General features: G+C 43.8%; 1 protein-coding gene across 1 annotated transcript in view; it reads left to right on the top strand.

The window, feature by feature from the left end:
• Nucleotides 1-863: 863 nt before the first annotated feature.
• Nucleotides 864-14,486, top strand: part of LOC141106867 (uncharacterized) — a 31,600-nt gene continuing 17,977 nt past the window's right edge. Inside the window, 9 exon segments of the mRNA XM_073597795.1 lie at nt 864-1,333; nt 1,420-1,543; nt 1,657-1,754; nt 1,869-2,000; nt 2,112-2,253; nt 2,488-2,573; nt 2,687-2,830; nt 3,451-3,592; nt 5,617-6,596. Coding sequence (XP_073453896.1) covers nt 1,459-1,543; nt 1,657-1,754; nt 1,869-2,000; nt 2,112-2,253; nt 2,488-2,573; nt 2,687-2,830; nt 3,451-3,592; nt 5,617-6,596 — 1,809 coding nt within the window. The 5' untranslated portion in view covers nt 864-1,333; nt 1,420-1,458.

A 14,486-nucleotide genomic window follows, 5' to 3' on the forward strand; every position in this document is an offset into this window, starting at 1 on the left:
ACGATCCGTCACTTCCTCTAGTCAGTCCTCTCCCCTTTCAGTTAGAATCACCTCCCAGGGAACACAGTTAACCCCTTGATCGCCCCCTAGTGTTAACCCCTTCCCTACCAGTGACATTTTTACAGTAATCAGTGCATTTTTATAGCACTAATCGCTGTATTAATACCAATGGTCCCAAAAATGTGTCAAAATTGTCCGATGTGTCCGCCATAATGTCGCAGCCATGATAAAAATCGCAGATCGCCGCCATTACTAGTAAAAAAAAAAAATAATAAAAATGCTATAAATCTATCCCCTATTTTGTAGACACTATAACTTTTGCGCAAACCAATCAATATACGCTTATTGCGATTTTTTTTTTTTTACCAAAAATATGTAGAATACATATTGCCCTAAACTGAGAAAAAAATTAGCTTTTTTTAAAAAAAAATGGGGATATTTATTATAGTAAAATGTACAAAATATTGTTTTTTTTTTTCAAAATTGTTTCTTTTTTTGTTTATAGCGCAAAAAATAAAAACTGCAGAGGCAATCAAATAACACCAAAAGAAAGCTCTATTTGTGGGAAAAAAAGGACGTCAATTTTGTCTGGGTACAACGTCGCACAACAGCGCAATTGTCAGTTAAAGCGACGCAGTGCTGTATCGCAAAAAGTGCTCTGGTCAGGAAGGGGGTAAATTATTCCGGGGCTGGAGTGGTTAATTACAGAGGAACAAATGAGAACCTTAAAGACACATAAACACACAATGCAAGTATATAAAAAAGAAAATGATGTAAAGGAAAACGTGGCAAGTAAGTAATTGCCATACTGTGATTGTATAGACACAGGAAGTGATACCACGAATGTGGAGGAAGTGATGTCAGGTACAGACAGGAAGTGATATATAAACAGGAAGTGATGTAGATGACTGAAAAGGAAGTTCTGTGTGAGAGGTGAGTTATGAGGAAGTAGATAGAAGACTTTGGAGGGTTGCGACTAGAGGATATAATGTAAAAGAAGATGGACAGAGGGAGGGAGAGGCAAGAAAGGGAGACCTACAGGGTAAAACATGTGATCTGCTTGCAGCCTCCTGTCTACTGTAGCAGCTCCTATTCACTTGACTTTCCCGCCCCCTATTTCCTGCTTTTTGGTCACATGCTTCCTGTGACATCACTGGGCAATCTGCAGGATAGTAACTAGCCACTACAGACTTTGGAGCTCTTCAAGAGAAACAATTATGAGAAGATTCTAGAAGTCACCTACAAGATCATTGATCTGCTGACAACAGAGGTAACCAGTGCCAAGAAGATTCTAGAAGTCACCAACAAGATAATCGATCTGCTGACAGGAGAGGTGAGCGGTGCCGGGAATTCTGGGACATTATCCAGTAACAGACAAGGGATGTGTCTGGATGGTGACTGTATCATTGTGTGTGTCAGGTTCCTATAAGGTGTCAGGATGTCACTGTCTATTTCTCCATGGAGGTGTGGGAGTATTTAGAAGGACACAGGGATCTCTACAAGGACGTCATGATGGAGGATAAGCCACCCCTCACATCACCGGGTAAGAGGAGACTTTATTGTAAAGGAGAGAGCAGTACAGAGGCTCAACCTAGATCCCCCATCATCTGATAAACACATAGAAACAATGTATTCAGTCGTGTGTGTTTCCTACAGATGGATCCAGTAATGGGAACCCACCAGAGAGATGTTACCATCATCTGTATTCCAGGGATTCTACACAGGAAGATCACACAATCCCTCACCATCATCGGGTAGGTGAGACTGAGCAACTAGAACTCAAAAAGAGTTTTACTCTTTGAAAGTACATTTTCTATGTAATTTCTTGTGCCTTTTTACATTTGGATTCTATCATCTTTGTGGTTTAGGGCGAAGAACTGAAAAACATCAAAGCTGAGATTAAAGAGGAAGAAGAAGAGTTTTTGATAAGTGGAGCTCAGCAGTTTATGGGAGGGGCTGGTCCTCTGCATTCCCAGAATTCCTATTCCCACCATGATCAGGTAGATGGAAAGAACATAAAAGTGGCTTCAAACCATTGAGGAGATTAAATTCTTCTCTTAGCCTATTGCTCCTCATATTTTAAAGTTTTTTCTTTCTTTCTGTTGGTTTAGCATGAAGAACAGATGTATGTGAAAGATGAGGTTAAAGAGGAAGAAGAGTTGAAGACTGTGATTGGTTATCAGGAGTCAACGGAGGAAGTTGGGATGATGGTGACAAGTAAAAAAGAGGAATTTTCTCTAGATATCAGGACAGGTGGGTCATTTTTCAAGTATATATGTTGACTATTGAAGATATGTAGACCTTCACATCCGGTAATATGTTCTCTACAAGGACGTCATGATGGAGAATCAGCCGCCCCTCACATCACTGGGTAATAGGAGACTTTATTGTAAAGGAGAGAGCAGTACGGAGGGTCCACCTAGATCCCCCATCACCTGATAAACACATAAAAACAATGTATTAAGTCAGTGTGTGTGTTTCCTACAGATGGATCCAGTAACGGGAACCCACCAGAGAGATGTCCCTGTTCTCTGTATACACTGGAAGATCATAACTATGTACACCTTGATCAGGTAGATCGAACTGAGGAACTAGAACTCAAATAGAATTCTGCAGTTTGAGATAACATTCTTCTGTCATCTCATGTTTCTTTTTACATACCCATTTTATCATATTTGGGCTTCAGGGTGAAGATCTGAAAGACCTCAAAGTTGAGGTTAAAGTGGAAAAAGAAGACCTGTTTGGGGATCAGCAGTCTATGGAGAAGGGAGGTCCTCTGTTTTCCCGGGATTCTATACAGAAAGATTACACTATCCCTCACCATGATCAGGTAGGTGGGCATGTAGACCTAAATAGTGTATGTATTCTGTTTCAATTTAATTGAAATTAAAGGTTCAAAAGAATACATAAACAGGTGGAGGAACATTGGTTTAGCACTAAAATCTTTGATCATCTTCCAATTAAAACACCATCTCTCACCATGATCAGGTAGGTGGGCTCAGTGTAAAGAACACAGAAATGGTTCTGAATTTGTTGGATTGCATTCTTCTACCTTGTCTTTTATTTTGTAATGCTTAACCTTTTGCTGCCCAGCTTTTTTAGACACACAGTTAACCCCGTGAATTGCCCTTAGATGTTAACCTCTTCCCAGCCAGTGTCATCAGTACAGTGTCAGTATACAGTTCTAGCACTGATCACTGTATTAGTGTCACTGTTGATGTCAGTGTCCATTACTGACCCTTCCAGCCAGCATCAGTTAGTGCCATTTTGCCCGCAACATTACAGTCCACAGTCCCACTATAAGTCGCTGATCACCACCATTACCAGTATAGCGTCTACAGTTGCATAAATTCCAGTATATATACCATAGTTTGTAGAAGCTATAACTTTCACACAAACCAATTAAAACAAACTTATTGGGATTTTTTTTTCTATTATTTTGGGGTTTAGGGTGAAGAACAGATTAATATGAAAGCTGAAGTTAAAGAGGAAGAAGTAGAGATGTATGTGGGGGGTGATCAGCCGTGCATGGAAGAAGTTGGGATGATTATGAAGAGTGAACAGGAAGAAATGTCTCTACCTATCAACACAAGTAAGTATAGGCGAAGAAACAGGTCACAGTCTCATTTTACGTCTGAGTATAAGGATTGTAGTTTAAGCAGATTGGCTGTGGAACAAATTTTTTGTATCTTGCACACAGGTAAAAATCTTAATTTTTTGGCAATAAAATAACTTAAACTTCCAAAGTTTCAAAGAGACTTTGTTTTTTAAAAAAAGGATGATGGTTACAAATTTTTATGCCGCATAATATTTGCACAACTGTTTATTAAACGCAAAGTCGAGTAAGAAAAAAAAATTAATACAAATTTACTGCAAACACACACAATATAATACCCATTTTATTGGTAAAATATAAAAGACGAGGTTGTGTTGCTTAAATAGATACCAAACATGTCAAGTCCTACAATTGCGTGCACCTATGATATCCCCCAAAAAAACTACGGTACCCAAAAATCTCCATAGTGGACTATTTCAAAGTTGTTCCAGCTTATCAGTATTACGTTAACCAGGAGCTCTTGTGTTAGAGATATTTCTTTCAGTCTGACTATTGCAGCAGTAAACCATCGTTTACATATGTGTGCACACTTTAGGCATTCTTTTGCACATGTATGCGAGGCAGGGGGATTAACTTTTTTTTTTTTTTTTTAATACATTTTATTATAATTTTTTATTTTTTTATTTTATTTTTATTTGTTTGCTATTGCAAGGGATTAATAAACCTCCATGTGATAGCATTGGGCAAGTGACGGGTACTCCCTTTTTTTTTTTTTTTTTTTTTTTTGAGACATTAGGGGTCTAAAACCCCAATCTCCCCCTGCCCTGCACACCATGTACTCGAGCACAGATTGGCTTGGTTAGATGGTGGATCTGAAACATTGTTGCTTACATTTTTTTTGTGTACAGATGAGATTGAGGCATAACTTTGCCTCAGTGGCGGTTGTATACCTGGGCTCCCAGGAAATTGGGAGATCCCGGGGACCATGGGAGGGTGGCGGAGTGCCAGCAGGGAGGAGAACTGCCCCGCCTGCTCTGTGAAAGTGAGTGATTGGCGACTCTAAAGCTTCTGCATCATCTTCACTTTCAAGTCAGGAGTTGGCTCTACAAACGGACCAGAAGCTGATGGCTGCAGTAGGCTGGAAACTCAAAGCTTTGCCTGTAAGGGTGGGCATACCCCAGAGGGGTCTTCAAGGTCTGGGTACCATAAGAATGGACCACTAGCCAGGGACCTGTATAGCACTCAGCGGCTAACAAAGTGCAGAGGTGAGCGCCCATGCAGGATCAAGTGCCAAAGCCACATTACAGGTGGTCCCTACAGCATGGTTCCCAAGGTTTAACAGAGGCTGCACCAATATAGATGCGCTGCCTCCATTGTTGTGTTAGAAGATAGTTGATTGAAGAATCACAAGATAAAACAACAGTTCAAAAGCAACCTCAGTCCCCTTTTTTAGTGGCTCCGCTCCCCCTGCTTTGCAGTGCCGCCATGATGGCTCTTGCACAGCTGTGCCAGGTGGAGATACTGTACACCATATGAAAGGTCCATCTCCATCCCTCAATATAACGTCATTTTCCCAACAAATGAGGAGGAGGTACTGTACACCATATGAAAGGTCCATCTCCATTCCTCAATATAACGTCATGTTCCCAACAAATGAGGAGGAGACACTGTACACCATATGAAAGGTCCATCCCCATTCCTCAATATAACGTCATGTTCCCAACAAATGAGGAGGAGGTACTGTACACCATATGAAAGGTCCATCTCCATTCCTCAATATAACGTCATGTTCCCAACAAATGAGGAGGAGATACTGTACACCATATGAAAGGTCCATCCCCATTCCTCAATATAACGTCATGTTCCCAACAAATGAGATGACATCTCTATTACTTCAAAATAGCTTTTATTAATGCACAAAGAAACATTGCCCAGCATGTCATAGATGTTTTGGGTGTTTTTTTTCTATGAACTGTATCTAGTTAAAGCTAAGAACTCCAGTTATTTGTGAACTACTGACATTTGTTACTTTTTCTTTTGTTTACATTTCTTTCCATCAGATGGATGTGATGTCAGGAATTCCTCGGAGAGACATCTTCTATTATCTGCTGATTGTAAGTCAGAAGATAATGTCATCACACAGGATCCTCCAGGAGGAAATCCAAATACACAAAATATACATCACAGACCTTCCTGTCTGGAGACATCAATGGATCCCTCTGATCAGGGGGAATCTTCTCATCAATCACATTCTAGGATTGCATATATCTATTTAAAATCTCACACTGCAGATCGATCAACAGATCCTTCAAATCCCAAGGAATCTTCCTCAACCATTGAAGGAGCTCACAGAGGTGACAATCTATTCTCATGTTCAGAGTGTGGGGCGTCTTTCACTGTAAAGAAATTTCTTCTTTTACACCAGAGAATTCACACGGGTGTGCTTCCTTATTCATGTTCAGAGTGTGGGAAATGTTTTGCTTTTAAAGGAGACTTTTTAAAACATCAGAAAATTCACAGGGTTGAGTGTGCAGAGTGCGGGAAATATTTCATAAAAAAAGCCGATCTTGTTATTCATCAGAGAATTCACACGGGTGAGCGTCCTTATTCATGTTCAGAGTGCGGGAAATCTTTCGCTAACAAAGCAGGTCTCGATCAACACCAGAGAAGTCACACGGAAAAGCGTCCTTACTCATGTTCAGAGTGCGGGAAATCTTTCACTCGCAAACGAGACCTTGTTCAACACCAGCGGATTCACACGGGTGAGCGTCCTTTTTCATGTTCGGAGTGCGGGAAATCTTTCACATATAAGGGAGTCCTTGTTAAACATCAGAGAATTCACACAGGTGAGCGTCCTTATTCATGTTCAGAGTGCGGAGAATCTTTCACTCAAAAATGGATCCTTACACAACACCAGAGAATACACACGGATGAGTATCCTTATTCATGTACTGAGTGCGGGAAATCTTTTACACAGAAAGGAGATCTTGTTATACATCAGAGAACACACACCGCACAGCGTCCTCCATTGCCTTCAGACTGAGGAAAAATTTACAGATAAAAGAAATCTACTTAGACAACAGAGGAAATGCATCTGCCGATTCTTTTGACAAATGTAAAATGTTTTTTTACTAGCGGAACTTATTGATCCATAACACAACTGTAGGAAGAAAATATTTTGTTTATAAATTGATGCGTCGTGAAAAAAGTGGTATTCAGTTTATAGGTGGAGATGGTTGGCCCGGGCCTTCTTCACTTCTTGTATTTTTTGCAGACTCCAGTGATGTGCCTGCCACAGTTCCTGATCCCCACATATTGGTATTCCCATTCCTCCTTTTTTTTGCATTTTGCACATTTAAAGAGTGATAGCCCTTCATAATAGGTTGCAGGGGTGCAAGGGTTTTTTATTTTTTTAGCTTGTTGAGCCTCAGATTCTCCAAGGGGGCAGATAGGCCAGATCACCGTACATTGGGGGGCATAGTGAAAATATTTGAGTTTTTAGGGTGATGGTTTTATAGTTCTATATCCATGAGGATCAAATTTATAGTAATACAGTCCTCATATACACTATATTACCAAAAGTATTGGGACGCCTGCCTTTACGCACACATGAACTTTAATGGCATTTCAGTCTTAGTCTGTAGAGTTCAATATTGAGTTGGCCCACCGTTTGCAACTATGACAGCTTCAACTCTTCTGAGAAGGCTGTCCACAAGGTTTGGGACGCACATAGACACACAAGTGTTTATGGGAATGTTTGACCATTCTTCCAGAAGAAGACCTGCTTTGTTAGCGTATTTGTGACGTCAGGCACTGAAATGGACAAGAAGGCCTTGCTCGCAGTCTCCACTCTAATTCATCCCAAAGGTGTTCTATCGGGTTGAGGTTGGGACTCTGTACAGGCCAGTCAAGTTCCTCCACCCCAAATTCGCTCATCCATGTCTTTATGGATCTTGCTTTGTGCACTGGTGGGCAGTCATGTTGGAACAGGAAGGGGCCATCCTCAAACTGTTCCCACAATGTTGGAAGCATGAAATTGCCCAAAATGTCTTGGTATGCTGACGCCTTAAGAGTTCCCCGAACTGGAACTAAGGGGCCAAGCCCAACCCCTGACCTGAAAAACAACCCAACACCATAATCCCCCTCCACCTAATGATTTGGACCAGTGCACAAAGCAAGGTCCATAAGGACATAGATGAGTGAGCCTGCACAGGTCCTGACCTCAACTGAATATAACATGTTTAGGATGAATTAGAGCGCAGACTGTGAGCCAGGTCTTCTCTCCAACATTGGTGCCTGACCTCACAAATGTGCTTCTGGAAGAAGAATGTTCAAACATTCCCATAGACACACTCTTACACCTTGTGGACAGCCTTCCCAGAAGAGTTGAACCTGTTATAGCTGCAAAGGGTGGGCCAACTCAATATTGAACCCTACGGACTAAGACTAGAATGCCATTAAAGTTCATGTGCGTGTAAAGGCAGGTGTTCCAATACTTTTGGTAATAAAGTGTAAGCCAGCACTGAGCGACTCCAATTCTTGTATAGCTAGCCATGTAAATTGTCCAATCTGTGGATAACAAACTAGCAATTGTGACAATACAAGGACAATTTTATCAATATATGACAAGAATAAAGCAATTGTAGCAATTCATTGGCAATAAAATGCAAGTACAATAACTGAAGCTCAGTCTGTCTTCTTTTTGTCTTCTGCTGAATGTACTGTATATGGATCTAACCTCCTGAATGCAGAAAGTATCATTGTAAAAAAAGTATCAACGCACGCTTACAGTGGTAGAAAGTGAAGGATCTTCTTACACAGGTGGTCAGTGCAGATGGACTTACTTAAATTGTTGTGCTTATTGGAAAGAATGTTCCTTCCACTGGGTCATCAGTTGGGTAAAATCACCTTTACTGAAGCATTTCTTTTGAGTGGTCTATAAAGGCATGGGAAGAAGTTGAAAAAAGAAGTTAATGCAGACAGTGAGCTGTCAAAAAGAATGTGGAAGAGAGCTGTAACCGATTGTAGTGTGGATGGTGGAGGAGATCTGTTGGAGAATGTAGTGTGGATGGTGGGAGGAGAGCTGTCGGAGAATGTAGTGTGGATGGTGGAGGAGATCTGTCGGTGAATGTAGTGTGGATGGTGGAGGAGAGCTGTTGGAGAATGTAGTGTGGATGGTGGGAGGAGAGCTGTCAGGAAATGTATTGTGAGTGTGTGGGGGGGGGGAGCTGTCGGAGAATGTAGTGTGGATGGTGGAAGAGAGCTGTCGGAGAATGTAGTGTGGATGGTGGAGGAGAGCTGTCGGAGAATGTAGTGTGGATGGTGGAGGAGAGCTATCGGAGAATGTAGTGTAGATGGGAGGAGAACTGTCGGAGAATGTAGTGTGAAAGATGGGGGGGGAGCTGTCAGATAATGTAGTGTGGGGGGGAGCTGTCGGAGAATATAATGTGGATGGTGGAGGAGAGCAGTCGGAGAATGGTGGAGGAGAGCTGTCGGAGAATGTTGTGTGGATGGTGGGAGGAGAGCTGTCGGAGAATGTAGTGTGGATGGTGGAGGAGAGCTGTCGGAGAATATAGTGTGGATGGTGGAGGAGAGCTGTCGGAGAATATAGTGTGGATGGTGGAGGAGAGCTGTCGGAGAATATAGTGTGGATGGTGGGGGGAGAGCTGTCAGAGATTGTAGTGTGAATGGTGGGGGAGAGCTGTCGGAGAATGTAGTGTAGATGGTGGAGGAGAGCTGTCGGTGAATGTAGTGTGGATGGTGGAGGAGAGCTGTCGGAGAATGTAGTGTGGATGGTGGAGGAGAGCTGTCGGAGAATGTAGTGTGGATAGTGGGAGGAGAGCTGTCGGAGAATGTAGTGTGGATGGTGGGAGGAGAGCTGTCGGAGAATGTAGTGTGGATGGTGGAGGAGAGCTGTCGGAGAATATAGTGTGGATGGTGGGGGGAGAGTTGTCAGAGAATGTAGTGTGGATGGTGGAGGAGAGCTGTCGGAGAATGTAGTGTGGATGGTGGAGGAGATCTGTCGGAGAATGTAGTGTGGATGGTGGAGGAGAGCTGTCGGAAGAATGTTGTGTGGATGGTGAGGGGAGAGCTGTCGGAGAATGTAGTGTGGATGGTGGAGAGCTGTCGGAGAATGTAGTGTGGATGGTGGGGGGAGAGCTGTCAGAGAATGTAGTGTGGATGGTGGAGGAGAGCTGTCGGAGAATGTAGTGTGGATGGTGGAGGAGAGCTGTCGGAAGAATGTTGTGTGGATGGTGAGGGGAGAGCTGTCGGAGAATGTAGTGTGGATGGTGGAGGAGATCTGTCGGAGAATATAGTGTGGATGGTGGGGGGAGAGCTGTCGGAGAATGTAGTGTGGATGGAGGAGGAGAGCTGTCAGAGAATGTAGTGTGGATGGTGGAGGAGAGCTGTCGGAGAATGTAGTGTGGATGGTGGAGGAGATCTGTCGGAGAATGTAGTGTGGATGGAGGAGGAGAGCTGTCGGAGAATGTAGTGTGGATGGTGGAGGAGAGCTGTTGGAGAATGTAGTGTGGTTGGTGGAGGAGATCTGTCGGAGAATATAGTGTGGATGGTGGGGGGAGAGCTGTCGGAGAATGTAGTGTGGATGGAGGAGGAGAGCTGTCAGAGAATGTAGTGTGGATGGTGGAGGAGAGCTGTCGGAGAATGTAGTGTGGATGGTGGAGGAGATCTGTCGGAGAATGTAGTGTGGATGGAGGAGGAGAGCTGTCGGAGAATGTAGTGTGGATGGTGGAGGAGAGCTGTTGGAGAATGTAGTGTGGTTGGTGGAGGAGAGCTGTCAGAGAATGTAGTGTGGATGGTGGAGGAGATCTGTCGGAGAATGTAGTGTGGATGGTGAGGGGAGAGCTGTCGGAGAATGTAGTGTGGATGGTGGAGGAGAGCTGTCGGAGAATGTTGTGTGGATGGTGAGGGGAGAGCTGTCGGAGAATGTAGTGTGGATGGTGGAGGAGAGCTGTCGGAGAATGTAGTGTGGATGGTGGGGGGAGAGCTGTCAGAGAATGTAGTGTGGATGGTGGAGGAGAGCTGTCGGAGAATGTAGTGTGGAGGAGAGCTGTCGGAGAATGTAGTTGGATGGTGGAGGAGATCTGTCGGAGAATGTAGTGTGGATGGTGGAGGAGAGCTGTCAGAGAATGTAGTTTGAAAGATGGGGGGAGAGCTGTCGGAGAATGTAGTGTGGATGGTGGAGAAGAGCTGTCAGAAAATGTAGTGTGTATGGTGGGAGGAGAGCTTCGGAGAATGTAGTGTGGATGGTGGAGGAGAGCTGTCAGAGAATGTAGTGTGAAAAATGGGGGGGGGGTTGCTGTCGGAGAATGTAATGTGAATGGTGGGGGGGAGGAGAGCTGTCGGAGAATTTAGTGTGGATGATGGAAGAGAGCTGTCGGAGAATGTATTGTATATGGTGAACGATGAGCTGTTGATGTTGCTTTTCCTACGGTCTTCCCAACTGGTACAATTAGGTCCCTTTCGGCCACTCTGTCCTCTAGTGGAAGTGGATTGCAAATCCCTGACAGTGTGTATGAGTGGTGCTCCCAGAGAATGTAGTACAGACATTTTGAAAAGAGATACAACACGGGTGTAGACAGTGTTTAGTGATGTGGATGTGCAAAATTAAAATAGGACTTTTCTTTATATAATTAAAGCTGAACCCAAATTATGCTTTCTATTGCGCAGTTACATTGGACCAGCTTGGACTAATGTAAGTATACATATACCCGCCCAGTGGAAGTGAAGAAAAACTGCAGTAGTCGGAACTACGAGTGATTGCAGTGGTCATATGGGCCTTGCGCCAAATGGCTGCCCCTCTACATAGTGAACACAGAGGTTTGCTTTTTCAGCATGGCTGTCATAGAATGCTGTGTACACACACACATATATGTGTTAACATAGATATCAACATTTATATTTGTAGCAAGGTCCCAGGCCTCCTTCGGTCTAATGAGAACCTCCAGGGCCAGAGATAGCTGACATCCTTCTGTGTACAGTGGATTGCGAGGCATGGTGGGTGCAAGGTGATTAAAGTCATTGGGTGCCAGACACTTCTTGAATGCAAAAGAGAGTTTATTTCTCTTAACAAACTTTTGGGGGAAAGAGGGTTAGGGCCGGGACACCCTTAGGTAGTTGCAAGTTCAATTGGCAGACTCTGTGACTTCAACAGGAGGCCAGCCATGCAGGGAAAGGCATCCATCAAGACGCCACATCTGCATGTGCAGGAATGCTGTCTCCTATGGCAACAGTCTTTAACAGTTCCTAACACAAACATAACAGTTCCTTTTGCTTCCACTACAATCACTCCTTGTAGTTATTCAGCCCACTGATCTCCCGGTCTCTCACTAGACCCACTGATTCACTGCCACCAAATCCCTTGAGCTCCTCCAATCTTCACGGTGGTATCTTCCTCAAGCATAACCCCAGCTTCTCTGCTGGGTCCCTAGCTTGGCACTCAAGATACTTCTCAAGCTTCACCCCACTGGCCTGCTCGGTCCCTAGCTTGACACACAATGCTGCTTTGCAAGCATCACCTCCGCTGGTTGGTTCCCTGGCTTGATACCCACAGCAGTTTCCCGATTCTTCACCGTCCCTGGTTGGTGAGAATACTGCTCCGGTACTTGCTTCAGTTACTCACTGTGGTCCCTGGTAATAAGGTGGATGGTTCCTTAAGCCAACCGAGCGTCTGATTTTTGTTAAAAGAGCGTGTGCCAGGATCTTGTCTTGCATACTAACGGTACACAATTGTTGTGCCACAAACATGAACGTAGTGACGTACTACGAGGAATTTCAGCTCTTGAGCGCCACCCTTTGGGCCCCTTCTGCTAATTTCGTGTTTGGTGAGCATTGATTCCGAGCATGCGTGTTTGTACTTTTGACTTTTGTGTGACGGATTTGTGTACTGACCATACGAAAATCTGACCTCAAGCCGTTGTCCACTGAAAATTCACTAGCATGTCATCCAACATTTGTTGGCCAAAAATTGGACAACAATTGTCAAAAGGAGCATACAAATGGTAACATTTTAGGACAACAGTCTGTCAAAAGACAATCCCCTGCCATCAATCGTACCGTGTGTACGAGGCTTTAGTGGAGACAACTTCCCTTCTACCTCTGCCCACGACAGGTTCTCTGAACCGTCACTTTTCGGTTGGACTGCAGGCCGCAGTCCCAACCCTGCGCTGCTCTCTCGCTTCTGGATAGGTCCTAAGACAGCCTAGCAGCCAGATGTGCCCGGGATAGGCCCAATCTCCGACTTAGCAGCCCAGGCAATACAACACACATCCACCAAGACAGCCGTCCTGGTGGCACAGAACACAGTTCACCTGACCCCACACAAATATATAGGTTCTCCCAGCAGGCCAAGGGATTCAAGAAAACCCTTGTCCATAGGCTGAGATACCCCATACATCCATAATCTGACCTTGTGTTGCCCTTCTCATATCTAGTACCACCAAGTACCCGGCCACCTAGTGGTAGAAGAGAAAAGTGCAACAAGGCCAAACTTAGGGAGAAATCAATAGATTTCTAACAATCGACCAGGATAACTGTTCCTGGCAAGTTAATTTGTAAGGAGCAACCCTGCCTAAACCCTGGTGCTACATCCTCCCCCTGCCCACAAAACTACGTCTCAGAGTTTGTAGAAAAATAATTTTAAAGCTCTCAAGCCTGAGAGCATGTGTCCTTGCAAAACTGGGATGGGTGGGGAAACAGGAAAGGGTTAACAATATAACATTATATACATATATGTATGTGGCGTACCACATGTAATAAACATAGGTATCAAATAGGAATATATAAAAAAAAACTATGATGAGTCATATAAGAAAATAAAGTATCAAAAATATCTATGTACAATTTTAAAGGCAGGCCTAAGCAGCAACCTTACTTCCTTATTATCTATCTAAAAAATATATACAGTATATATATATATATATATGTCAGGTACATACACTGACCCACACTGACCTACCTAACATACACTGACCCACACTGACCTACCTGACTCACACTGACATACACTGACCTACCTGACATACACTGACCTAGCTGACATATTAATAGGGAGCACAAGAAGGTCATATGAAAATCAAGAGGAAGGCAGTGATGGAGAAATTGTTGGAATTGGTGAAGCCTTTGTTTTCCAGTGCAGACCTCAATTATGTGAAGCGTAACATTGGGAACCTGAGGGGTCCTGGACTTAGAGATCGGGAGCAGCAACAGATGACATATATGTCCCAAGCCTGTGGTCTTACAGCCTGCGTTTTTTGCAAGACTAGACCGAACCCAGGCCATCGCTCTCAACGCTTCCTTCCACATCGGTTGAGGCCATTTTTTTTCTTGTGCATTCTTTAACAAATCCAATAAAAAAAATTAGACGTGTAATCTGCCCTACAAATAAAAATAAACTAATTAAATAAAAACTGCATTCTCTGCACAATAAAAAAATAAAGTATAATAACTCAAATCATAATTAAACAAATAAACACATCCCCAGCCCAGCGGGCTTGTTGGGGGGGGTTGGGGCTGTATTTGCCACAGTCCGCCGTGCTGCTGTGGTGGGTGGGGTTGCTGTGTTGTCTGTGGAGGTGGTGGAGGATTGTCATTTAAATCACAGATGTGTGTTTTAGGTGTAATTTGGCCCCTCCTCCCCTTGTTGAGGAGCTTCAGGATCAGCTCTTCACACATATTCCATTGCTCCTTCTCCATATCTTTCAGCTTATTGCCTGTCATACAGCCAAATGCCTCCTGTGCATCCGGGGACGTACAACGGAACTTGTTGCATGTCTCAGGAAGTCAGCCATGGCGTCATCCAGGTTCCTGGTCTTCCTAGCCCTTTTAGTAGGAGAGTGTAGTGGAGGAATCTGTGACTCTGTCTGGCTGCTGGGCACGGGCTTGTTCTGACTGAGACTTTCCTGTGTATGAA

The sequence above is a fragment of the Aquarana catesbeiana genome, linkage group LG08 (genome assembly GCF_042186555.1).
Source record: "Aquarana catesbeiana isolate 2022-GZ linkage group LG08, ASM4218655v1, whole genome shotgun sequence".
Taxonomy (NCBI): Eukaryota; Metazoa; Chordata; class Amphibia; order Anura; family Ranidae; genus Aquarana; species Aquarana catesbeiana.